Genomic DNA, 27,943 nt, shown 5'->3' with positions numbered 1-27,943 from the left:
TGATAATTCCCCCATTTGTGTGCTTTTATAATGGGAATTATCTACAGGCTTTTTATTCTACTCGACCTACCAATGATGATTCATTTACGCAGCCCCAATAAAAACACTGAAAGTATCTATTTCCTTCACATAAGTTGGTAAATGTGATTCACAGGTTCAAACGCAACCACGACTGGAGGCCAGATGTTTCCCCACTTCCCTCAGTACTTCTTCAGGCCTATAGAGAGCAGCAAACTCCCCTGGATAGATCATTTACATCAACAACCAAACTCTGAGTCAACCTTTGTCTATTCTGCTGCCTGTTAAAACCAAATGAAACAAAACATTTTTCATTTGCATTTGGTTTGATCTCATGAAGCAAACACACATGCGCTTTTTTTTTCTAAATTGTACTTTATTTTCTTTTAAAGACATGTTTTAAAACAGCGATTGTAGAGAATAAATAAAGAAACATTATGGTTTTTTTTTTTTTACTTCCATAGGTACATTTATGTAATTAAAAACTCTATAATAAGTGTGTTCATTGTCTTGAAGACCACAGAATCCTCTTTTTTTTTCTTCTTCTTAAATTAAAAAAGAAATTGACACATCTCCCCCCTCATCAAATTGATTACCAAATAAATTAAACGTAAAAAATCAAGATAGAAAAATTCCCAGCCCTTCCTTCCGCTTTGTTAATTTGAAAAGTAGTGGCAGCAGAGAATTGTAACTCGGGAAGTCAGTCAACTCCATTTTTGAAACCAAGGTATGTACAGTGAGAGGAAATCCACTTCTCTTCCGCTTTAATTACCCCATGTTTTTAATTTACGTATAAATAATAAAACTAACTCTACATAACAATATTACCAATGGTAATCATACAGAATAGTATTTTCTTTTGCCTCCGACTGTGCAGACTGGCCTTCTGTTAACGCCATAGACCACAAATCACACTATACAGTAGAACCCTGTTCAGTAGAATAACATCAGTGATATGCTTTTTCTTAACATGTAGATCTTGTTGCCGACAATAGAATATGTACATAATATAAATGAATCCAGCTGTGGAATGATAGGAAATCTGGAGCACTTCTGATATTGCGGATGCTGATTCAGTTGATGTATTTGTTGCTGATATTACTGCCGTTATTGTTGTTTTTGTAAGCGCATACACGTGATACTGCTTTTTGTGAAGTGTAGCTCCTGTGCTATAAGGTTGGTCAAACAACCAAAAAAGGCTGGGACATCCCAAGTGGTTTTCTTGATTGAACTCTTAGGTTTTCCTGGAGGTAAAGAAGAAGAGGAGGAGAGGGGGGAGAAGAAAAGAGAGCACAGAGGGTTTGTAAACCAGATCACAGCAATCAAACACATCAATTTAAGACTCTGAAAGTGGAGTGGTGTCTGCAATACACACTGCTTGCACTGATGTCTCAGGGGAGTCTCATAATCAACTAGTGTCCATGCAACTCAAATAGTGACAGTCATACTGCTGCAAGTGTATGCACGTTCTTAGAAAATAGTGTGTCAACTCTTTTGGCAGGCAAATTAATTCAGAACATGCACAGTAGGAATTCTGGTGGGGATAAACTCTCCAATTTTTTAGGAAACAGTTGGAGGTAATTTTACATTTATTCTAATGATATTCAGAGCTGTGTCATCCACCAAACCGTGGTTTCTCAGGGAGGATTTCAAATCATCCACCAAATAGTTTATTTGGGATGTGGTTTGCTGCAAACAGGGCATCTGCAGCTCCCAGAAAAATCTGTGTTTGACTTTTTAAAATCTTTTTGTAAAGCCACTTCATCTAAATTTAAGACCGATTGTGCATCAGAGCATTAAACGTTAATCTTCTTATATATATCGACTACGTTAAAAACCCCTTAACAAGCAGTTATTACAAACTTTATTCAAACTCACTTTGTTTTCTGTGAATTATAATTCTGATTTGAGAAACCAAAATTTCCAAAGATGTCACGTGTGTCAGAGTGAATTTAAGAAGAAATCTGGACAAATAGAGCAGCTATAAAAATACATATAGCTTCAATTTAAGATTAGCTTCACATATTTAGCCTTTAATTTTATGACCTTAGTGTGCATTAGGAGGAAGACTGTATGCTAAGGGGTTAATTAAAATGCATTGATTTGTTGTGGCGGAGTTTAAGATCTCGCAGAACAAGGTGGTAAATATCTAGTTGAATTGAATTAAAACTACGTACATTTTTTTTATTTTCAGAAGAAGAAACATCTTCAAATTTTAGATTTTTAATAGCTAACATTTAATCAAATCAATCCAGCAGATACCCTGTGCATAAGACACATTATGTGTTTTTGTTTTTTTTTAAATGTTAACTGGATATATTATCTGAATTTGAGTATTTTCTGGTTATCAGTGTTTTGTTTTGGGAGTCCCAGAATTTCTACAGAGGAATGCAGTTCCTCAGCCAGCAGCACGTGTCACAGGAACCAAACAGCTTTACCCAAAACCTTCTAAAGTAAGGTTAGTGTCTCAGTTGGTACGACACACACACACATTCACTTACACACGAACATTTTTCCACATCTAGTCAACACAAGACACTCACACGAATATAAATACACGCACCTTCAGGATGTCACACACTCGCACAGTCGTTCACACACAAATACACTGTCAACCATTTACGGGGGCACGTCCAGTACATTTTCAGTCTCACAAAAACCAAACAGTTCAGGCACAAAGTCACTTGGAATTGAGTTACAACCAAACAAAACCCCGCACTCACCGAAAACTACCACACCAACCAACTAAACAGAGGGAACATGTAAGAATGATAATCATGACAGACAACAGAAAGGAAGCTAATCAGAAACCAAAATGTCTAAAAGGGTTAAAAATCCTAATAGATCCACCTTTGATGGACTGCAGGCTAATTTAGCTCTTAGCATTGAAGCTTTTGGAGGACTTTAAAAAGAAAAAAACAGCATGTCATGATAATCAGTTGCTTACAGATGCTGAGGTAAAGTGACAGTTATTGATCAGTGTTTGCAAGGATTAAAACCAGGACAAAATAATAAGAGGAAACTCACAACGCACCACACACAGTTCATGGTCGCCACAGTAACCCGCCATGCAGCTGAGCATGGTGAATCAAGGCAACGGCCCAAAAGAAAAACTGCTAATGGCAACCATCACAGGCAATATCGCCACAGCGACCAACACAGGCCAATTAACTTACAACGCAGTGAGAAGGAAGGGGGGGAGGTTTTAGCGGTTGCTAGGCAACCGTAGCCATAGCGACGCACGTCTCCACGACATACGTGTGGACGGGACAGTCTTGAGAGTGGTGGGATGTTTTTTTCGGGAAAAATGGCATGTGGCACAGCACAAAAACAATAAACGAAAAGTAAAACAAAAAATTAATGGCGGACAGCAGCTGGCAGTCAACCCTGCGACAGAACACTGGTTAGACAGAAGATTTGAGCCCAGTTAAAGTCTCAGTCAGAGCGCCCCTACACACTGAAGCCACTCTTACACAATCTATTTCAAATTGATGGCATTTTCAGAGTAGAGCCTCCTAATTAAAGTTAATCTACTGTAGGGTTATTGACTTCTTCAGTTCCACATGAAAGACAGCCATTTAAGCACTGAGCCCCCCAATTACATCCACTCTGTCTCTTTTACTTCCAGACACATTTCCAGCTGTCTATCAATCCCCTCCCCGAGCCCACCCCTTCTCCACAAATATGTCAATATACGATCGCTCACCTCCTTCAGTAAGGCCTGTTGGCATCCTTGGGCCTCTTCAGCTGCACCTTCAGTCTCTTCATGCCGATCTGGAAGCCGTTCATGGCCTGGATGGCAGTCTGGGCGCTGGATGGGTTGTCAAAACTCACAAAGCCTGAGGAGGAAGGGACAGAATGGAAGAACCACAAACATTCAAGGTGCAGCAACAGCAGCTTCACTTATAGGGAAAAGAGGGTGAAAGTACATGATGCAAAAATTATGCGTCTCCCTCAAAAAAGAAAGGAAAGTTTCTAAATACCACAAGGTGACAATAATGATCACACGCATTACCCTCACAGTGACTCACCGAAGCATTTACTCTGGTTGGTGGCACGGTCGACAAAGACCTTTGCAGAGATGACGTTTCCAAAAGGCAGGAACATCTGCAGTATCTCAGAGTCGGTGAACTCCTGCGGCAGGTGGTAGATGAAGATGTTGCAGCCCTCAGGACCTGCACACACACACAGAGCCATGACGACATGGTCATGACATGACAAGAAGGGTGAGACGAGCAGTGAAAATTATCAAGGAAATACTCAAAAACACTCAAAGCTAATTTGGTGCGAGGGACACCATGTGCAGCAATTATAGCACATTTTATTTGTGGAGTGCTGTAGACACTCAGAGGTGCTTTAGTTGGCAAGTCAGGTAAGTAAAGAAAAAAAAATACAAGTGTAGAATAGCTGCATAAAGCAGTACATAAAATCTATTTTTTTCTACATTTTAGGAAAAACATTTATTCCTTTCCTCTCTCGTGTCAGCACAGTAAATATAACTGCACTGCCAGCAGCTGGTTAGCTGAACTTAGCATTAAAAAGGGAAGCTGGAGGAAAAGAGATGCAACAATATCTGCCTATCAGCAATAATTAGTAAGCTTTAGAGGAGCTGATAAGCAGATTTTTTAAAAATCTTTGGACAGAACTAGGCTAGGCGTTTCCCTCTCTCTCCAGTCTTTGTGCTAAGCTAAGCTAATTGTCTCCAGGCTCCATTCATTTTTGTCAGTGTTGCATTGTAATTATTTGTTAATGCAGCTTAAGCGCGGACGATGTGAAAGGTCTGCGCTGCATTGAGACAATTCTGGGATGATGATGATATACAGTAGTTCTGATTACAGCTGAAAAGATTAGTCTGTGCAGAGAAAAGTAATCTGTGACAATTTTGATAATTGATTGAATTTAAGCAAAATACCCAAAATGTTCTCTGGTTTCAGCTTCTCCAATATGAGGATTTGCTGCTGGTCGCAGCTTTATATCATTATAAATTGAATATCTTTGGGTTTTTGGACTCTTTGTCGCCCAAAATCAGAAATCTGAAGAGTTATCTTAGGCTCAGACATTTTAGTGACTAAACTGTAATCAAACAATCAAACAAACACTGGAGAGATTGGACAACAATGGAACTAATCATCAGCTGCAGCCAAAAGATTGATGCAGACTTTATCTTTGTGACAAATTACATAATTCAAACAAGACCTTTTACACTTTCTAACACAGCGGTGTTTGCACAAAGGTTATCTGTGATGAAAAGTGTGTGTGATTTGTGGTCATTGGGCTCAAACATGCAGAACCACTGGAATGTTTCTCTAAGATATGATCGGTGCTCTTTGAGTTTACCTTCTCGCTGCTGCAGCTGCTGCGGCTGCTGCGGCTGCTGGGCCACCAGTGTGGGCTGGTGGGGGAACGGCTGCCCCACCAGGCCGTAAGCAGCGGGGTAGGTGGCTGGTGGAGAGGAGGAGCAGGTGAGCAGAGAGCAGCGGTGAGGCAGGCAGCGACTGCAAACTAATCAGTTTTTCCTCAAAACAACATCTGACGGAGCTGCATTCCCACCTACAGGTTTGCTAAAACTGGGAGATGTTTTGCATATATTTTGTGATGCATGACTCATTCTACGAAGCTGCAACTTATTTACATTTTGTTATATATGTGCATGTTTTGACTTTGGATGTACATTTGTACTTTACACAGGCAACGTTGGGTAGTCGAGCAGCGCAGAGGAAATGTAGCTGCTTTCCATTATGTTACATAAAACTGCTTTGCATTCTGGTTACTCAGATCAGAAGGTTGTTTCAAGGAATTAAGTCCAGTGGTCACAATTTCCATAAAATGTAACAAAACAGAATATTTGTAAGATCATTTGTTTGTATGTGTATCTGAAATGAATTTGAAGTTTGTAAATTTTCTTTCTTCTCCCACAAATTGATACTTCAAATAGTATAAGCACATTATTATCAGGAGCAGCAGTAAGACAAGTACGTGGCAACACATTTCTAGAAATAAATGTCAGTTTATGTCAAATTTATGGTGCCACAGTGGACACGTCGAACACAGTGAAAGGCTCACCTGTGTAGTGCTGCATGCCGGTATAAGCTTGCTGCAGGGGGTCCAGCACAGGACTCTGAGCTGTGGTACAACAAACATATCATCACCGACTGCTATATGCACACACACATGCACGTGCACGCACACACACACACACACACACACACACACACACACACACACACACACACACACACACACACACACAAATCCTAAATGCTATTTGGGGCACATCAGCACGCTCCAAATAACATTTAGCGCTTTAGTTTAATTTCATTTCTTCTTAATTAGACCGTCGCTGTTGCACATCGAAACAGGAAGCCTGTGAATCTGTGGAGGAGGAATATTTTATGACAGCGGCACGGTTATTCTTTACTTCCTCTAACGCAGCTCCAGCTGTGAAGGATGTTACGGCCATACCTTGATAGGCATGAACCCCGTTGGTGTACAGGGCTTCAGTAGCTGATTGGCCGTTGGGTGGAGCTGGCACAGAGGGGTAGCTGTTCACTGCGATTGGTGGAGGCAGAGCAGGAACAGGTGTGGCTGCGATGGAGGGTGGAGTGCTGGTACCTGCAGACATGTTTAAGACATTTCTTTTTTGAATGTGTTCAATCGAGCCAGGTTAGCAGTTCTGAGAGCTGTTCTTTGAGCTAAATGCTAATATCAGCATGCTAATATGCTACAATGACAATGCTAACATGCTGATGATAAAGGTACCCTGTGGATTTTCTGACCTCTGGCAGCAGCATGGAGCATTTTTTAATGATGCACACACACACATACACACACACACACACACACACACACACACACACACACACACACGGTCTCACATTATTCCACTGAGCCTACAGGTGGCTGTAATGTGCCAAGACACACAGCAATATGGCAAAAAAAAAAAGTTAAGGGAGCTAGGAAACACAGATGTAAAAATGCAGGATTTAAAATACAAAGAAAAATAGGAAATGCATTCACACTTTTGTTAGACCTCGAGGACACTCCACAGACCACCTTTATGCACATAATGTTTACCGCGCTGACCCTCTTCGATTAACATGCTCACATTTGCTAATTAGCACTAAACCCAATATACCGCTTAGGCAATAATTTTGCAGCTATTTGGTCAGAAACCAAATTAAACAAATTAATATTGAACAAATGAAAAATTTGGCCTGATGATAGTGCTAAATGAGACGTTCAGGGATCACCCAGGTTATTATAAATTCATGCTGAGGGGGGTGTGGATGCCTGCGCGTTTGCTGCTCATAGTTCCATTAGTTTACAGTTTCTGCTTACTGTATCTCCCTTTCGTTTTATTCTACATGCTCATTGCTGATGTTTTTTGGCTTATTTTTAAATTGGTCACAACACAAAATTTTTAAACTCTCAAATATCAACATTGGTATCCTGAGTATCAATCTGGCTATAATACAGACTATAAGCGCTTACGGGATGCAGGTACTCTCACAAATTTACCTTCTTCTCCACCTTAAATGTAAAAGCTAACATCATGACAGACTGCAAAGAAAAACTCTACAAAATAGATGTTTGTTATTTTGTCCTCTTAGGTCCACCGCTCCTGTGTATCTGTCCTCATATTTCAAGCAGAAATCTAATCAAGGCTGGCCGGGGCCAGACATCTCTGCCTCTCATTACCTGAGGAGGGAGTGATGGATGCGATCGGCGTGGCAATGATGCTGCTGGGGTTGAGGGCGGCGAGCTGCTGCATCTGAACCGCTGCCACCGTGGCAACAGGAGAGAGGTAGGCCGACTGCGCCACCAGGGCCTGCTGCTGCATCAGCTGGAGGACGGACAGAGGGAGAGGTCGTGATTGAGAGGAGGGGAGAGGGCGGGAGTCAGGAGATTCAGTGTTTAGGGTATGGAGTCGGTTTAGAGCGATCTGTGTGTAGAGTTTGGGCTGTGAGTGTTCCCTGAGTTTAATCTCTGGCTTGTAAAGCAGAGAAACACCAGAGGACCTTAAAAATCTCTAGATTACAGCTGTAGGCTGACACACCTCCAGATTTCCATTATTAACTAGCTCAAATAACCCAGTCATAAAAATCGAACATGTTTAATATAATTGCAGTGGCTCCAGTCTGAACCTCAAACAGGAGTCAATATATTTGAAGGCCACATCTCTGCACGCTGCAAACATAACACAGACCAACTGTCCTTGGTGACTCACTCTGTTTTGCTCTGCAGACCCGTCCAGACGTTTCAAGGTCTTCATAATCAGTCACTGTGGCCAAATCAGGGTAATGATTACATTAAATCCTGCCTCGGCTTTTCTCTGGCTTTACCTGCACTCTCTGACAAGCCCCCTCTCAGTGAGCGAGTGCATTTTGGGTTGTTATTTAACTTTTCACTGATGTACAGAACATCGCTATAAATCAACACATCCATCACAGCTAAAGAGGTTGTCAGACCTCTTTAAGCATCGCAAATTGAACAAATGTAAATGAGCCAAATCTGAGACCATTTGCAGTAAACGGTCAATTAGCAACGACGAGAGTAGTAACGTGGCTTTGCTCTGCGTTATAAATTGCATTTTTTCCCAGCTAAAATCATCTAGTATGACATTAAAACTCTTCTATTAGAACAGTGGAGGATACCCCCCCCCCCCCCCCCCTCCCTGGGTGGGCACGGACCCACTGCAGGGGGGGCGTGGATGACAGGGGGAAAAATAGGGAGTGAAAATAAGTTGAGGGAATTTGATTCATATAGAGTAACTTAAACTCTTGTTTCTTTATTTTCCCTATAGCTGAGGCTCATGCTGGTGATCGTGCTGACCTTTATTTCACGAAAACAAAAAGTACAAAAGCAAGAAGTGTAACTTTATTTCCTGTTTTTCACTGTGAATATTTACTCAATCGAGCAAAAATACATATAGACCCCCTCAGCAACACTTACTGTCCTTGTGTAGAATGTGAGTTTTGTGTGTGTGTGTGTGTGTGTGTGTGTGTGTGTGTGTGTGTGTTCCTCACAGCCTGTGTGTAGGCGTTGTAAGCCCCGAGGTGCAGGGTCATGGGACTGATGACTCCCAGCTGAGAGGCCACCTGCTGCATCCGCCGGAGACCTCGCTCCTTCTCTGAATCGGCAAACTTCACCACCAGGCTGGACGAGGCGCCCTGCGGAGGAAATGGGAAAACTCAAACTCATAACTCCATCTGTCTGACACTTTGCACGTCAATCTCGACATCGAGAACGAATATCACCGCTCAGTGCTTTGAAAATAAACACTAATTTCCTACCAGATCTACATAGCAATGCCAAAAATGCAAAAATCTCTCTGCAGATTTTTAAATAAAAAACTATCTAATGAAATCTTCACATTAAGTGAACCACAGTACAAATCACCTACAGCACAAAAAAGCATGACTCTGTGTGTGTGTATGTGTGTGTATTACTCGTGTTGTGGAGACATGAATCTGTTATGCTGCTTATGGGGGCAAAACGCAAGTCCCCGTAATTTAAATCATTAAATTTCAGGCTGAAGACTTAAGGCCAGGCAAGCAGTGGTTATGGTTAGTGTCAGTCTCCATGAAACTAATGTAAGTCTATGTAATGAGCCCAGAAGTGATGGAAACTTGTGTGTGTGTGTGTGTGTGTGTGTGTGTGTGTGTGTGTGTGTGTGGAGGAGGGGGACAGAAAAGAGAAGTGGTGACTGTTAGCTGAGTCACCATGTTGAGTGTGTAAATGACTGGATTTGGACCATCTACATTTTTGAGCACATATGTGACCATGTGCTTCTGTGTGGGGTGGACTCACCGGCAAAGTACGACTCCCATGCAGAGCGTTGATGGCGGCCTGGGCCTCTGCGTTGCTCTGGTACTTTACAAATGCACACCCTACATGAAATGACACGTCATTAAACATGGCCTCACACACAAAGCATACAAAAACTACTCCTCTTTAAAAATACATTAAGAGCCGTTTTACATCTAGTGGTTCATCAGTTACAGTGGCGTCATTAAACATGGTCCACAAGACATTCATTGCTTCCTCAATCACAGACCGTAAACCAGCAAACGCATCATTAGCCATGACCCATAAAACCTATTGCACCATTAGTCATGCCTCATGCAACAAACGCAGAAAAATCCCGCATCTGTGAACTGTCGCCGGACTTCGATTTACATGGCAAATATCATTAGCATTGTAGTACGTGACAATGTTAATTTACATTCACGTGATGGTTATGTGCTGGGGGCTTAATTCTCAGGGCTGGATAAAAATACAAACAGTTAAACTAAGTCAATGTCACGTCTTTACAGCCGTGATCTGGACTCACTTTGCCATAATTTCGCTCTACAGTACGTTCAAAGCAAAAGGACACTTGATTTAAGGGTGTTTTGGAGACAGTAGAGGGTAAAATAATCTAACTGTTTTATTCAGTCGGGCAAATTTGAATTTACTGCCTCACATTTTAGGTAGTCTGATCACCCCTGGATCATTTAAATAAGATGATGGGTTTGATGTTTTTACATATATTTACATTTGGAATCACTAAAATGGTTGAACATATACTAACAGGGTGCAGTGTGTAAATGCTTAAATGGTCAGGCATCAGACTATTTACAGGTGTTTGAGTGTATTACAGGCCAGAATGGGTATAATACGAAGCAAAATCCGTTCATAAATGTGTCTCTTTTGGATCTAAATCCTTCAAAAGTGTGGGGCTAACACTGGGAAAAGCTTCCCAGATGATATGAAATACTCGGCATCTATCAGTTTTTAGAAACAGGTGTTTTTATTCAAAGAGATGCAAGAGAGAGATGGTTGAATGTGCTTTTTTTTATCAGAATGAATTATATGCATGCCAATTTCTTTGTGTCATATGCTGTTTATACTTTGTTTTATTTCATATTATGTGTTTGTGCACGTCTGCATGTTCCACATCAGACTGAGCTGATTTTGTGCCCTTCCTCAGGCATGATCAGACGTTACCTTTGCTGGTACCGTCGGGCCCGCGGAGCACCGTGCACTCCTCTATGCTGCCGAACGGCTCGAACATCTTTCTCACATCGGTGTCTGTCTGCTGTTTTCCCAGCATGCCCACAAACAGCTTCCTGTCTTCTAAGGGGAAGGAGGTCGCCAGGATGGGAAGAAGGAAAAGAGGGTAATGTGTGGATAATGCGAGCGAGATTGCAGAGGTGATACAGGCAGTGAAGAAGGGGGGAGGAGAGGGAGAAGTGCCGTGTCACCGTACATGCATGAATAACGGAGCAACAACAGTGTGATAACCAGCTACAAAGCAGGGTGGGCATCAGCCTGCAGTGCTTCACAGCGCCACCAGGGTGCAGTAACGGGAACATCACAACAAACAAACAGCATCTGGCGGTGACTCAAATGTTTGTCACCCTCTGTGTTGTCAGAGAAGCTGCTCCGTCTGTCCCCGTCTGCGAAGGATCAGACCAGTGTTTCTGCATGTTTCAGCCCATTCACTACAAATCACATACACGCTGCATTCCTGCAGACTATTCCCTAAAACGTACCACCATTTCTCTCCCATTCATTTCAGCACGGTATGAAAATCAGCTGTCAAGAGACTAAAAGCTTGGGATAAAGAATCAGTCACAGTGAACATGTCATTGTCTTTATTCTTTTGTCACATTTATGCAACTGTTATATGGTTGAAAATGTAGCTTCACTGGAAAAGTCTCCCTGTGTGGGGTGTTAACGTGCTGGATTTGAGAGCTGGCTGCTGAAAAGCATTGAATTCAAGAGCTGTGGTCTCAAAAATCAAACAAAGAGAAAGCACAATTTGGTCATTTCTTGTATAAATGTTGTGATTTGACAGCCGAGACTAATATCACAGCTTTGACTGATGGTTTACCTACTGAGCGAGTGTCTCCAAGCTCCCTGTCATACAATACTGAAATGGAAGGAAACTAATAGCCTCCCTCAACCGCAGTGTGTTTAACACAACACAACAAAGTATATTATTATATGTGCACTGTGGTGAAACAGCATCATTATTCTTTAGGTGTTTGGCAGCAGGGTAAAATAAAAATGAGTGCTGAAAGGGTTGAAAAGCTGGAGAAAATTAACCAATCATATAACTGACTTTCAATAGATAATTTGACTATCATTAACTATATTACAAGTAACATTAGCAATAGCTCTGCTCTATTCAAGTGTCCAAGTAAGACAGCCAGCCAGCGTGCACAAAACCAGGACCCTGAATCTAAGCAGCCCTGAAACATTTATTTTATGATTTACTCCTGTGACTTTTCCCATTGTGAAAAGGCAAAATGTCTTCTGTGAAAAAGTCCTTAATACAGATTTAGAGAGTGAAGTTTTCAAACAGCTGCCGTAAAACTATGGCACACTCTGCAATAATGTGCAATCTATATGAATTATAGTCAGTGAGCGGAAACACGCAAAAACATGACAAGACATGAAGTGTTTGGGAACAGCCTAAATGTGTAACAGTGCGCTTACACGTGTTGAAAAGTGGGTGAAACTAATCTGATTAGGAGACTGATTGATTGGATGTTAAGACAGAAGGATCTTAATTGCATTTGTAAAAACTGTGCAAATCCAGCAGTGTAGCACACTTGTGGTAGCTGAAGCATGCAGCAGCATTATTTTTAGCCCTCAGTGGTTCTCCGCCAAGTCCCGCCCTCCTGCGCTGTGACTGGCTAGTTCTCGTTACATCGGCGTGTTCTCTGATTGGGCGGTATGCGTGTCCAGCCAGTTGAACTTTTGTGTGGCTAACTGCAAGGTTGGAGTAGGAGGACATAGTATGTGCAGGGAGTGAGGGGAGCATTAATGATAATATTGTGTATTAGCCAATTCCAGGAAAAAATAGCCAATCGTGGGCCAGTATGTGGGCTGGTCTGGACAAGAGTCCAGAGCTGAATTTGTGTCCCAGAACCTCCCTGCTAATGCTGAATCTTGAACTGTAATTTTGTGGAAACAATAATCTGCTGGAGGAATGATGAAATCTTCCATGTTTTCTATGTAAATTGTTGCGTTTAACCATTTGCAGAAACGTCCTAAATCATCCTGTCTTGATTCTGGTGGCGTCACTTTAACATTCCTTCTTTGAGTGTGGACGCAAGACGGGCGGTGCGCTCTGCGAAGGTGTTTGAACAGGTGCTGTGTTTCTGGGTGGGGACAGGTGTCTCTTACCCCCTCTGCTCTCGCTGTCCGCTGGCTTCACTTGGATTGGACGGTTCATCTGGAGGGACAGAGGTCACATGGCACAGTCAGTTTAAATACAGGGCAGGGTTGCCCATCATAAATACAAGACAAACAGGGAAAAGTCAATGAAAATGTGCCCACTGCTGTGCTGTAAATTGCCAAAGATGATGTACTAACTGAATGTGACCCATTTGGAAATGCTATTAATGCTGTAATATGATGTAATAGTGACATAAGCGTGCATGTATGGATGGTAGTGAATTTGGCCTGTGCTCCAACCTCCTACAATCCCCCACTAATTTCCCTCCTCTCCTCTTTTTTGCCAGCTCTACTCCAGCAGACCACGGCTGACACTGATACGTGTGATATTATATTCGCAGTGGCGTACAGACTCTCTCCGAGTCTCTCTCAGAATCTGCTCTAATCCTGCCGTCTATCGCTCCCTCTCCCCCTATCACACAAAACCAGGAAAAGCACACACCCACGCGGGATTGGGGAAGTGATAAGATTAAGCGCACTCGCCGGCTAATCTGGATTACAGGAGCACGCAGCATCAGAATAGTGAGACATTCTGAGCCTGACAGAGAGACGGAGACGAGGGTACACTGGGTTAGAAAGGAAGGAATAATATCTGGAAAAAAAGAGAATGAAAGAATGACAAAGGGAAAGAGACAGCACACATGACACAGAGAAGGATTAGGCGACCTTTTCATAATTCATCAAAAGACAAGCTGCTGAAATGCCATTTTTTCTTTACTTCTGTCCTCCCCTCTATTTAACAAAACCCCTATATGAAACTGTGCACACATCAGTGCCTCGGCGCCTCGCCTTTCAAATGTATGGAGCAAGAGAACGGTGGGAAGAGGTGCTGAGTGAAATAAAGAAAAGAACGAGCGAAGAGAGGGCAAATGAGAGAAGTGGGATTGAGAGGGATTGAAGGGAAGGAACGGAGCATATGGAGGAAAGGATGGAGGTGGGGGGATGTGTATGTGTGTGTGTGTGTGTGTGTGAGCAGAGGGGAGGAGGAGGAGGAGGAGGAGGAGGAGGAGGGCGATGCTGGTGAGGAGTCGAGGTGAGAGCAGCAGAGTGACACTCTGTTAACTCTGGCTTAATGAAGGTCTTAATTATGGAGCTGGTGACATTTCAGCCAGTCACTGATCCTGTGTCACTGATTGATCCGCTGTGATTGGTCACCAGGAGACACTATTGATCGGTGCCGCGGTCGCGCTCGGCCGCCAGGACTCGCATGCACAAACACCGTCCGTCTCCACGCCCCGCCGTACCGGACCGACGGCTGAAATACCAGCAACGGCGGCTGCAGAGGGCCCCTGTGTCTCCCCAATGAGGGCGTCCAATTGATTGCACCAATTAAAAGGATGATAGAGGAGATGGAGGAGCAAAGGCTCAAAACCACCTTCCAATCAGTCAAGCAAATGTGGGAGCCCGCTCCTGCAGTCACTGAATAGTAATTCCTATTTAAATTATAGTTATGGTTTCATCCGTACATGAATGTTTTTGTTGCAGTGAAGACGCCGTCAGCCTGACAAATAACAAATATCACCTATGTCATTATCCAAGCCTTCATTCTCTGTCTTTTATCCACTGTTTACCCCCATCCTAATCACTTCTTATGCTCTTTGTACACCTACAGTACTGAGTGCAACAACTACAATGTGTCAAACTGCGCAGAGTACCACGTTATGTACAACTGTGCAGTATTCTACATTTACTGTACACCTTTCATTTTCTCTGCACTCTTTTGCTGCCCATGAGATTACATCTGTAGATTTACTGTCAGTGTTTCACATATCATCATTACATATCAGCAGCCGTAAACATAAATCACAGCTGATGGCTAAGGACGCATAATCTTTTACTGCTCAGATATGCAGACAGTTTTCTTTTCAGCACACACGGTCAGGTGTGGTCATCTGGGATGTGACACACAGGAGTGGCCTAAATTTCAAAGTGTGAGGTAATGTGTTCACACACACCAATTTGTCCCTCCATTATTCAGCAAATGTGACAGTTACGTGTAGTAAACTGCACCTGCTGTTTGCTAAAACTAGTAGCATACCGGCCCTTTATTAACCATTATAAAACACTTATTAATGCTTTATTCTGTACGACCATGTTTTGGTTGTTGTGCATGAATTGTAATCTTAATAACCTATTAATATCCCCCAGACTAAAGTATTAAAAGGCGTTTTATAATGACTAATAAGGAGCCAATATGCCACTAATATCCATGCTAATAAGCAATTAGTTAATGGTGAATATGTGTATTTTAATATAAAGTGTGACCCCAAAATACATAGACTATGTAAACAGTACTGATCATCGTATGAGAAGTAAAGATGAGAGATAATTCCTTGTGAAATATCTTGGAGTTGAGTCAAGGAATCAATGCTAATGCTCCAACCACATGGCAGTAATTTCATGTGACATCTTTGATTGATAACATCGTTGAACGATGCCCGAGGAAACTCCCATGGCCCATATAGTTCACCGCAGGAGGACAAACAGCGAAGGCCGTGGTGGTGCTGGTGATAAGGAGAAGCGCAGCAGATGGCTCAGGAGATTGGAATTAGAATATACAAGAGGGAAAACAGTGAGAAGTGGAGGCCATCAAGGCTGCGCCACTTCATATCGGCACGGCAACCGGCCGCGCGGCTCTGACGAAGACCGCGCTCGCGTGGCCATCATCATGGCAACCCCGGCGATGAGAGCCCCGCATCAGGTAAACAAGGTGGGTGAAAAACAAATGAGCAGGACAAAGGGTGCCTCTAGGTCGAGAGATAGGGGGATTAGGTGGGTGAGGGAGGAGGGGGGAGGCGGAGAAGGAGGAGAGGAAAAATGAGAGACACCAAACCAAAAAAAAAAAAAAAAAAAAAAAGATGATGGAGGCAGCGCTCGTGCCTGTTGAATGTTGGCGCTGCCTCGAGAGCAGATGCACAAGCAGGGAGAGAAATATCTCCCTCTAAGCCTATACACACTTTACAGTAATTTGCTCTCTCCCCTCCTCCTCCTGTTGCTCCCCTCCCCTCCCCTTTCCTCTCATGCTTGTTTACAAAAACAGTCCCACACTGTGCACAGACAACACACACAGGCAAAACCTGCCTGATCAACGGCCCATTTCACCGGCGTGTTTCCGCTCCATCTCCAAACACCGCGCAGATATTATATACAATCATCCTCTGACTAAACACACATTCATTGTTCCCACACACACACACACACACACACACACACACACACACACACAGCCTCGGTCTGCCCCTGTCGGTCACAGCAACATGAACACACATCTACACATACTTAATCTTTTCGCTCTGTGATGCCACGGGGGATTTCACTGGGATTATGAGATATTAAATCCATAGATTATCCAATCAAATCACAGTTCGACCCCTTTCACCATACTGCGTGACCCCCCCCTCCTCCCATAAACATCAAAGTCTATATGCACCGAGGAGTGGCACTCGCTCCCGGGTGGATGCTTTTTCATCTACTACAGCAGATGTGAATGTGTTTTAGACGCAGGACCGTTTACAGCCGGAGTGAGTAAAACATATCGATGATGATATTTTTCTCACCTCTCCATTATGACCTGCAGAGCACACGATAATCTCTATACTCTCAGCTCAGCGCAGCCAGTGTTAAGTCTACAGAGCTGCTGCTGTGTGAGGGTGACACATTTCTGTCGCCTGTTTTCTCTCCCATTTCGATCCATTCTGCTTGTCTGCCCTGAAAAGCAGCCTCTCTGAACGGTGAATATATCAGCGGAGACCATCTCTCCTGCTCTTTCAACAACATTTACAGCGGGGAGGCAGAGTTGGAGGTGGCGTGGGTGGGTGGGGCGGGGGGCACAAAGACAATTTTCCGTCTTCGCCTCCCCTCCGCTCCATCACACAGCGCTGGTCATTGCATCGTGCCGGTCGCCTAGCAACCTGGCATCCCTGGTCCCCGCCGTCTCCAGGCAACGAGACCTGCGACCGTAATCAACCTGCCCCCCCCCCCCCTTCTTCTCCCGTCTCTGCTGCTTTTGCTCCCTCGCTTCTCCATCCACCTCCAAATGCACTTACGCTGGGACGCACTTGTGAATTCACCCGGGGGAAAAGAACAAGCACAGGTGGAAATTGGTATATTCGCAGGGCAAAAGAAAAAAGAAAAAAGAAAAAAAAAAGGGGGGGGGGGGCAAAAAAAAAAGCAGATTAATAGACGCAGATGATTGTGAGCTCGCACAAAGAGTTGGAACAAAGCGACAGAGGCAGGGACAAAACAGCGGAGATGCACAAGTACGCTCTGTTAATGTTGCCACACGTGGATGCACACACAGATGCGCACACACACGGGCGGGCGGGCACACAAAGCAGGGGGAAACTCTACCTTCTGGTGAATTCAGCCAGTCACTAAATCAATCAAACACAAAGAGACTGACAGCACACCGCTTGTACAGTTCAATAATATTCAATCAATGAGCCGGTCTTCAGTGTCAAAGCTGCTTCCCAGTGTTGTCTCCTGCTCCTACAGGGTTCACTAGTCTGTCCAGGATCAAGACGAAGCTGACAGCTCTCCGAGCTGACACTCAGCCCCCTTTTTGTCAGACAGCCAACAAAAATCCCTCAAAGTGGAGAAACTGAATATCAAAGCGTAAATTTCTAACAACGCTCAAGTTGACTCTCAATTGTTTTGTCTCTTCTGACTGTTAAATATTCATGTCAAGTGTTGTTTGACTCGACTCAGTGGAGCAGAAGGGGGGAAAGAAGTGAATCACGGTGTGTGGGTACAGATAGGGTCCATGTCCTACTTTCCTTTTTATTGACTTTTTTTAATTCGGGCATGGTTTACACGCTTTAACTCCACCGTAGTCCAGAATATGTGCAGTTCAAAGAGCCTAATGAGTTTCTCCACACTTTTTGTGTGTGTTTGCCTGCCATGCACACACACACACACACACACACACACACACACACACACACACACACACACACACACACTCCCCTACCCCCCCAAAAACACACTATTTCTCAGTAACAGATGTCTGTATTTAAGCTGATAAACGCACTGCCTCAATGCACCTCCAACCCCCCCCTCCACCCTTACTACCACCCACTGTTCATTATGTCAAACTTTCATTCATCTCGTCCTCCCCTCCCCCCACCCTCCCCTCATTTATCCGATTCCTCTCTGGTTCACACCCATTTACCACCTCTATAAATCCAATCTGCATTCATCATTACAGTCGCCCCAGAGTGACGTGCAGAGGACGGGCCCTTTTTTTTGTTGCCGCCTGGCCTGCACCGTCCCTGTCGCGCATTGATATGCATGCATATGTAAATGAATCGACGCATGAATGCACACTTAGCTCCAGATAGATTCATCAAGTGAACACATTCGCTCTGAGGCGCGCTAATTGCTATCATCATCATCATCCCGGCAAGTCACTGACATCAAGACATAGCTACATATGGAGCCGCTGCTTTATCTGCTTATTGTCAGACACATGAAGTATCTTGCATGCTCGTGCTCAGCGTGTTTCAGGGCCTCAGTGAACCAAATCTGATCCACTTTGTGTTTTTGTCATGTTTCTTGCCTTGTTGCAAATTAAATGTGAGCTTCTACCTATTTATCTGTGGAATCAAAAAAAAAAAAAGAGACTAAAATGCAAAGTCTGCAGTGCTAACAGAGACTGTTATCACCGTGCAACTGCTCATGGCCCATGTGTTTCTGCAGCAGAACGCTTCCTCAGACATTGAGGGCACAACATCGTGGCACTACAACTTCCTTTCTCATATCCTGCGTAAAAAGCCTGGGCTATATTTAGCATGTGCATTTATTTCAGACTATTGATAAAACCCCACTGTCTGCTCCGTCTGAGTCCTTATGGCTGAGTAAATGTCAGGCTTAGTCAGATGTTCCACTCAAAGAGGACTCTTTCCTCTCGTATGGGCAGCTTTAACACAGAAGGCCTCGCAGCTCAGATTTTACTCTCTCACACACACGGCAGACAGTGAATGAAGAAACCTGAGAGGAGCAAATAATAAAACCAGCAACTTCCATCCATCCATCCGTCCGTCCGTCCATCCATCCATCCATCCATCCATCTCTTTGGATGTGTACTCTCCACGGAAACACATGCTCACAAAAGCAAACAGACATTTACACACAGCCATGCGCGCACACACACACACACACAAAAGCACACACACCCTTCATTAAACCGTGTTAGTGCGAACACCTGCCCTCCCTTCCCCCGCTGCACATGCAAATATACACCAAACACACACAGCCACTTTCTCACTCGGGCACAGTTGCATTATTAAATACTTATTGCATTTAAAATTAACGGTGAGGCATTGTCACAAATATTAATTCAAGTAAGTGAGTGCTGATGAGGAGCAATATATTGTGTGTCTACTGAAGCAGACAGGAGATTTAGGGCTGCAACTGACAAGTCTTCTCCTTATCGATCGAACAAAGAGTTCGACATTTTGGGAAACACACTAATTTGCTTTCTTTGCGGAGCGTTAGATGAGAAGATTGATACCACTCTCATGTCCATATGCTACACATGGAGGTAAAGACAGCAGCCGTTAGCTTAGCTTAGCATAAAGACTGGAAACAAGGGCTAACAGCTAGCCTGGCTCATAAACAAACAATCTATAGCGTGTTGATTTAGCAAGCTTTAGAGGTGCGGGGAAGTGGATCTTGTTAGCTTTGGACAGAGCCAGGCTAACTCCTGCTTCCAGTCTTTATGCTAAGCTAATTTGCTAAGCTGGCTGCGGCATCATATTTACCGTTCAGGCATGAGAATGGTATTGATCTTTTCATTTAACTCTGGGCAAGAAAGCAAATGAGAAGATTTCACAAAATGCAAACTTCTCCTGTCACCTGCTGATTATGTTTATCAAATAATTGATTGACGTTTGATCTTGAAAATAGCAAAAAAAAAAAACAAAACAAAACACACAGACTTCCCAGAGCAAATGATCAAAAGCCAAAGGTACTATGTGCTATCACAGAAGACTGAGAAAACCTGAAAATATTTAATTCTAAAAAAGATGGAAAAGCTGATTTTGTGTCATTTTTTTAAGGGATTACGAAAATAATTGCTGATTCATTTTTCCTTGATTATGTCAAATCATTTCAGCTTTCATGACCTTTAATGGAAAATAACAGCATGATGGGATCATTAAGCTCATTCAACAGTGACTTAGTCATTTTTGTGGAGATGTAAGTTTGCTTTCGGAGGCTGCCGTGTAAAATGGCTTCTCTTTAATGTGGCGTGAGCGGACGCTATTGTCTCTACGTGCCTCACAACAGCTGACTTGGCCAGACAAACTGGCCCGAGACAGTGCAGAGATAAAGAGATAAGAGCAGAGGGGACAAGAGTACAAGATGTTCAAGCAGGATTGAGCGCGCGTGCAGCTCAGGAGGGAATCTTTTCTCTTCCCAGCCTCCATTTCCACACTTCCTCTCCGAGTGAGTCTGGTTTATTGCTCCTGCCTTTTCTTTCTTCTTTCTCTCCCCCCTCTTCCTCACCGCGCCGTTCTCTCGCTCTTTCCTCACTGTTGGCTGAATGTGCTTTTGACACTCCTCCTCCCCCTCTCACTTAGAGACGGACTCTCTCACCTGAAATTAAACACAAGGCCAGGTGCCACTCTCAAACAACCATCTGTTCGCCCCTGTCTGACTTCTCTCTCTCTCTCTCTTTCTTTTTCTTTCTTCTTTTTCCATTGTTAGCAAGGCGAAATAACAAGAGGAGAAAAAAGCCTGAAGACCGGCCCAGAGAGGAGAAACGCAAAAAAAAAAAAAAAAAAAAAAAAAAAAGCAGTGCTGAGTGTTAATGACATCCTTCAGCTTTCTCTACATTCAGGTGTGCTTTCATTCAAGCTTTCTCCCCTCAGTCCTATAATTGCCTTCATGTTATTTCTTTTGTATCGCCCTGGCCATGAGATGCCAAAGTTAATTATTCTTTGGCAGTGCAGGTGCAATTAGATGACAATTACACCACAGCTGGTAGCAGGGGTGGGAAGCAGTTCTTGTCTGCGTGGGCGTGTATGGAGCTAATAAGATGGTTCTCGTCTTTTTTTTTTTTTTTTTCCTTTCGGCAAGTCGGGGGGGGGGGGGGATTGAGGGAACACGGGAGGGTTTAGCTTGTTCCACACGGCTTAGAGGTAAGAGGTTGTGAGGAGGAGAGCCGCTGGGGTAGAAACACAGGGGGGAGAGGGCTTTAGCTGTGGGACACTGGGTCCTGCTGATCCCCTGTGAGAGGTCAGAAAGGTCACGCTACTGTCATGCTAACAATGGGATTTCTTTTGTTGCCACCCTAATACCAGCCTGCTCCTTCAAACTGTCCCCACGTCCCCCGACAGCCCCCTGCCTGCCGTTACAACAATGCGACATTGTGAATCAATAAGCTAATCTTCAGCAATCTTAATAATCAGGTGATCATTTACTTCTCAATATTTGCTGGCCTCTCAAAATGTGACGGCTGGTGCTTTTGTCCGTTTTAGGGTTTCAGCTGATGATTTCCGTCATCAATCGCTTAATTGTGTGGCCATCAAAATAGGCATCGCGATTTCCCAGAGAGCAAGGTGACACCATCAAATGCCTTGTTATGGTCTGAAAACAGCCAAAAATTCGGAGATATTCTGTCTACTGTGGCATAAGACAAAGAAAAGCAGCAAATCCTCACATGTGAGAAGCTGAAACCAGAGAACGTTTTGCATTTTTTGCTTGGAGAAGCACTCCAACGACTCATCAAAAGCAGTTAGTTTGTCATTATCTGTCAATTGAGTGCTTGATTAACCGACCAATCTTTGATTTATTTCAAGCAAAAATGTCAAAAAAAAAAACCCCAAAAAACAGCTGGTTCCAGCTCCTCCGGTGTGGATATTGGCTGGTTTTCTTAGTCTTCTATGAAATTAAACTGAACATCTTTGGGATTTGGACTGTTTTGTAGGATAAAACCAAAAACATCTGACTCCATCATCACATTGTCAGACTAAACAATTATTCGATTAATCAAAAAAAGGTTATCGACAGTGAAAACAATCATTAGGTGCAGCCCTACGCTGTTCACTCTTCCCTTAAAAACCATGGTCATGAGCTGCCGTTAAACAGGGCCAAAAAAAAAAAAAGAAGTGAATGATGTAGATTTCAACAAAAATAACCAAAAGGAAACAGGGGTAAAGCCTTGTTAGTAAAAGAGGAAGCAGCAGCAAGTCTGGGAGCACACTCTGTCTCAGTAATTCCTCGCCTTGTCGCCTTGTCTCTCATATAGTCGGTTATTATAGAGACGCGGCTGTCATGTCATATTTAGCTCTGGAAATGTCATTTGGCAGCACACCTGCTGCCTGGCTATGCTAATAAAGCTAGGTTTAACTTTGATTAGAATTCAGAGGGAGAGATGGATGGAAAGAGAGGAGAGGAGCGAGGGGAGAGGGAGGAAGACGGAGACGCAGAAAGGAAGAGAAACATCAGAGAGAATAAGAACTGGCAAAGTCACTCCAGCAGCGAGCCTCATAGCTGTCTCTTTCGACCCGTGACATGTTGCAAGATGACTCATGCCTTAACTGGATGGATATGTCTGGATGCATCACATATGAAACATAAGAGGGAGAGCAGCCCCTGACCTTTATTGGAGCATATCAGCTAAAGGGGGAAGTCAGGCCCGCATGTCAAACTCAGTTAATTCTCCTGCGTCACCGCGTGTCCTCGTGCGTCTGTGTGGTGCGTTCAGATAGCCTAGCACGCCAGTTGCTCTGCACCCCTTTTTTACATGCATGCATGTGCGCTGCTGAGGATCTCGAAAAAGACAGCGGCACACTCACCCCTGGTAGTGTCTTCTGCTCGTGCAGTGCATTCTGGGCTTTGAGGGCGGACTCACGTGCACAGTATGTCAGGAAGGCGCATCCTGGAGACAAAGACAAGCAGCAGAGGATCAGCGAACTATGAGTCTATGCATTTTTTATGTCGGATTCATACGCTATGTATAATGTCAGAGTTGGCAGTGCCATGTTATTGTAACTTAATCTTAACTGGCCATTTGCCCTGAAAGCCTGCAGGCAGGGACATGCTGCTGGAGTTCAGTGTCCTTTTGTAAATCTGCCATTTCATATATGTGCTTTGGTTTTATCTAACAACAATTCTGGGTCAGCATGTGTTTAAAATTTCTAAAAATGCACCTCAGCTTTAATCAGGCCATCATTATTAATGTGTGGGTAAAGCTGCATGAAACAGAGCCAAAAAATGAAAATACAAACAATGAGCATTTTGTTAAATAGCTCGCCCAGTAGCGCCGGAGATCTATGGGATTATTAAATCATAATACCTGGAGACTATTCAGACACAAGCTGTCTGAATGGGTATTTAATATCACGCTGGTCAAGCAAAATGTATGCAGTCCCACATAATAGAGAAAGGCCTTCATTAACCTTTAGGGCTCCCACAAGTCATGAATATGTAAAATTATGCAGAATAGGTGTTATAGGTGTTAGAGGACTGATACCACCTGGCCTATACGTCTCCCAAATGACTGATTTATAAAAGCCTTTGTTTTCGGCGCTCAGATTTGCATTAGAAATGACAGCGAGGATCATTGTTTATCTTAGATCCCTTTAACCAGCTTTCGTCCGTCTGTCAAACAGGATTTTGAATGTGTTTGAGACTTTACTTCCAAAACACGAGAAGCCTGTTCGCCATGTGACACACGGCGGTGGGAGTGGGTGACACTTGTACAAACTGACTGATATCACCACAAGGAACCAATTACGCGCTGACAAAATACTTTTTGAGAGATTGATCTTAGACAACTGCTGTTCTGGTAAAGGCAACGTGGAATAAATGGGAGCGCTGCGCGACGTGTTACCCTGCCTTTGATTCCAGGTTTAGATTCTTTTAATTCCAACAGTCTGAACTGACTCATTTTTCTCTGAAGTGCACATTTTTAATTGGAGCATCCAGACGATTTAACGTGTCTCATTTGTGTTTTACGCTGTTTTCGACAATGCTTTTACTATTTCCACATTTCATTCGTCGTTAGCTCCCCAATGTGAGTGCAAACAGTAAACTGACAAAAGCTCAAGAGTGGAGTTCGCCTTGACTTCCCTTTCAGCAGGTGAATGGACTTACGTTGACTCAGCTTGGATGTATTTAGGCTGAATCACCGCCTCGCTTTTAAAAATCTGACTCAAGGCTGATCAATATTTTAGTCCGTCCAGCAAAAAAAATATTCGGAAACTTTTCACCAACTGTAAATCGGGTTTCTTTTTTTAGATCGATGGTGCTGAACATCAGGTTTTGGCCTCAAAGGGGTCCTTAATGAGGATCCAGAGGGACAAATGAGGAGCAGTTTAACCTTTCACTGGGAATTAAACCCTAACTGGAGGACATATACAGTAAGACCACCCTGACCACCACTACCTTCCCACACAATGTATACTTCATTAACACGATATTTTCCCCATCAAAAGGGAGTTCTTTATCCCGGCGCCTCCCTCACCTTTGTGCATCCCTGTGTATTTGTCCTTTATCACCGTCAACTCATAGATCTTGCCGAACTGCTCGAAGATGGGCTTCAGGTCCTTCTCCTCCAGGTTTCGGGGTATCTGCCCGATGAAGAGCTTGATTGCATCAGGCTCCTTCATTGAGAAGTCTGGAGAGGAATAATAACACACACAGAGTGGAGGAGGCGGTCAGGAGGAGCAGACAGGAGCCTGCGGGCTTAAATTCACACTGCACAGGAGGTGCAAACAGGAGGCCAGGGATGGAGGTGCAGATGGGAGCTTTCAGTGGGGATGGGAGACTGAAATAATCATTTCTACACCCTTGGAGACATGGCAGCCCTAATCTGTTGGTACATTTAAGGAGTTTTATCTCAGATATTACAGTAAAACACACAAGTAACACTTTCATTACGATATCTATTACGATATTAACATATTTAAGAGTAAAATTCTTACTGAACGAATGTAAGATCACTGTTGACTATCACAGATCACACAGAAGAGCTGGAAGTACTATAAATTCTATAGTGTAATTCTATTTTAGAGGTAAATGAATGAAATTACACGTCTTTTTGGGGGGCATAATTTCAACACTTGAAGGCAGAATCTTGTTTTAGTTGCATAAAACACCAAATAAAAACACATTAATTAGAGAAAATGAGATTATACGTTCATATTCTTGGCAGTGCGTGGACACGAGGGATCAATAACCATGATCCCCTGCAACAGAGCTGAGATACGCTCTCTTTGCCTGGCATTGAAATAAATAGTAAGAATACCACAAATGCATGTGATATGGTAGTAAATAATAGTACACACTATCCTCCCTTGCGCTGAATTCGGTGTAGGCCGCCTGTACAGATGAAGCCCCCACAGAAACATGACAGTGTGTCTGTCAACACAGCTGGAGACCTGCGCTCTCTTTGTCAAGACACGGGTGACAACAACAATGACCCGAACATGATTTCACACAAAACAACAGAGAGTTAAAGCGCGTCGTACCTGTGGTGCTGTTCGTGGCAAAGAATCGGCGGAATCAGTGGATGCCTTTCTTCTTCCCCCCGCTGTTATTTAGTTACTGAATCTCAATTATTCAGTTCATTTGTCTGTAAGAGCGTCTTTGAATCCTGTAACAAGTTAGGCCTGCACCCCCCCTGTAACAACACAAGTAACATCCAGCGACGGTCCTCTCCTCGGCATGAGCGTGTTTTTCCAGATCTGCTTGTTGTTTTTTTCCCCCTCTGCTCTTTCCTGACAGATGCTCCGTATTTTTTTTTTCCCCCTCCCTCTCAAATAAATCTGATAGAAAAATAAACAGATCTCCCTCCAGCCTTGCTGAATGAGGAGTGTATGATAGATGAATTTAGGCTTCCTTCAGTAGACCGTGGGGAATTGGCAGTCTGGTTGGTTGTCCTCTCCTCTCCCTCTCCCTCTGTGTGTATGTGTGTGTGTGCGTGTGTGTGTGTGTGTGTCTGTACTCCTTTGACGTCGTAAGCCGGTGTCTCCCTCCCTGTCCATCTCAGCTCCATCCCTCCTCCCCTGGGCTGTGCGAGCCGTGATGTCTGCCGCCAGGGACCGTCGCTAAAGTGCCGGGCGGTAGCAGGAGGAGAAGGAGAAATGAGATGATAATCCATAAAATACAATCATGGCTGCTAAGTGTGAATGAACCTTAAAAGATTAGAGTGTTTCTTCCTGTTTGACATGAAAGATTAAGTTTCATACTCAGTGATTTTGCGCATCAGACTGGGGGACTGTGCACTGTTTCTCTATCTTTCGATGCCTCAATATCCAACAGAAATTTGCAGGGTAATTAATTTTTATATTATCTTGTTTTCCTTACACCCGGATGCATGACTGTCATATGTCATACAGTCGCAGCACTCATTCATTAACCATCATTTTCATATTGGATTAATAGATACATCGTGTCATATACGAAATGTCAGAAAATAGAGTAAATTGCCAAGTTGATGTATTCATAGTTTGTTTTAACAAATGTCTCGTTAACAATTGGCAGATGTAGTTGCACATTCATTTTGTGTAAATCTACGAAATGATTAAACAAGAAATCACTTCATATTATCAGACTCATCGCATTGAACGAGGGCTACGAATGAACATCCATCCATCCATCCTTATTCTATCTATACCCACTTCTCTCATGAAGGGTTGCATGACTATTATCACACATATGCGCTAAAATCAGGCTGAAAAGCACTTTGGATGAGGCTATATTGTATGTTAGATAATGTTAAGCGATCAAGTTTTTTAAAATATGATATAAATATTCTTTAAAATATGGAAACAACACAAGGCTGTAAGGAGGGCAGCAGGCGTTTGCTCTGAGGGCTTTATCTTTTTTTTTTTTTCTTTTCTCGTTTTTCATGTGGACGGTTAAAAAGCAGACGGTCCCTGACATCAAGCGATGCAAATCCGCCTTTTGTTCTCGCCGTGGAGCTGTCCGCGGTGCTGAAATGGGTCCACTCAACTCGTGACACATTATCATGGCCACAATATTCCCTCTCCGAGTGGAAAAAGACATCATTTCAATAAGGGTCATCGTAAATGCAGGGACCGTGATTTCGCAGGACACACACGCCCTCTCTGAAATCTCGACAGCATGTAAACAATGAGCCCACATGACAGCAGGCTGCACACACCCGACCTGCGCACACTTCAAAGCAGTCACGATGTGGACCCGCTCGGCTTCGGCAGCCACAGCACCATCACGGTGTTTCTCACAAAACACAGCGAGCCTCTGGGCGCGGATCTCTCTGCCGTTAATTCCTTTATTTCCAGCAGCAGAGCATCTCCTCGGCCGGTCTCTAACGTTAAGACCGCCATCTGCCATCAGTCACTAAATCCGCCCTTCAGCCTCAGCATAAGCCCAGAGCGCAGGCAGGAGAACACTCAGTTCTTCTGCTTTGATCGAGTGCAAATGAACGATAAACGTCAGTGCGCGTCTGGAGCGTGATTTCGGCCACTTTCACAATGGATGACATTTTTTGTTTTATCGTTATTATTGTTTTTTTTTTTTTTTCAGAGTGTAACCAACGACGACATCTGGTGACGAGCCGCAAAACACAAGCGGTGCCAGCGGTGTTCATGATGCTGCTGAGCTTCAACTAAATGACTTAGCAAAAGATATGTTGACTTAAATAGGGAACAAGAACACAGATGCTTTACTGAAGTATAACACTGCAAAAATACTCCATCACAAC

The 27,943-nt window shown here is 43.5% G+C and overlaps 1 protein-coding gene across 3 annotated transcripts; it reads right to left on the bottom strand.

The window, feature by feature from the left end:
• Positions 1–382: 382 nt before the first annotated feature.
• LOC143335631 (CUGBP Elav-like family member 3) lies at positions 383–26,303 on the bottom strand. 3 transcript variants are annotated; one of them, XR_013078434.1, is made up of 15 exons: positions 25,725–26,256; positions 24,719–24,871; positions 23,049–23,131; positions 13,198–13,246; positions 11,008–11,136; positions 9,829–9,908; positions 9,045–9,188; positions 7,717–7,861; positions 6,481–6,630; positions 6,082–6,141; positions 5,356–5,460; positions 4,050–4,193; positions 3,725–3,857; positions 3,195–3,292; positions 383–1,262 (listed from the first exon to the last, which is right to left on the bottom strand). XR_013078434.1 is itself a non-coding variant. In XM_076755189.1 (14 exons), the coding sequence occupies exons 2-13, from the start codon at positions 24,861–24,863 to the stop codon at positions 3,730–3,732; spliced, it is 1,359 nt and encodes a 452-aa protein (XP_076611304.1). In that variant the 5' UTR covers positions 24,864–24,871; positions 25,725–26,303; the 3' UTR covers positions 383–1,262; positions 3,725–3,729. The 3 variants fall into 3 exon arrangements, 2 of the variants coding, with proteins under 2 accessions (XP_076611304.1, XP_076611303.1); XM_076755189.1 differs by lacking the exon at positions 3,195–3,292 and having other exon boundaries at positions 11,008–11,133; positions 25,725–26,303; XM_076755188.1 differs by lacking the exon at positions 3,195–3,292 and having other exon boundaries at positions 25,725–26,234.
• Positions 26,304–27,943: the final 1,640 nt, after the last annotated feature.

The sequence above is a fragment of the Chaetodon auriga genome, chromosome 17 (genome assembly GCF_051107435.1).
Source record: "Chaetodon auriga isolate fChaAug3 chromosome 17, fChaAug3.hap1, whole genome shotgun sequence".
Taxonomy (NCBI): domain Eukaryota; kingdom Metazoa; phylum Chordata; class Actinopteri; order Chaetodontiformes; family Chaetodontidae; genus Chaetodon; species Chaetodon auriga.
Note: the sequence above shows the minus strand (reverse complement) of the source record. Positions and strands in the feature narration are given on the sequence as shown.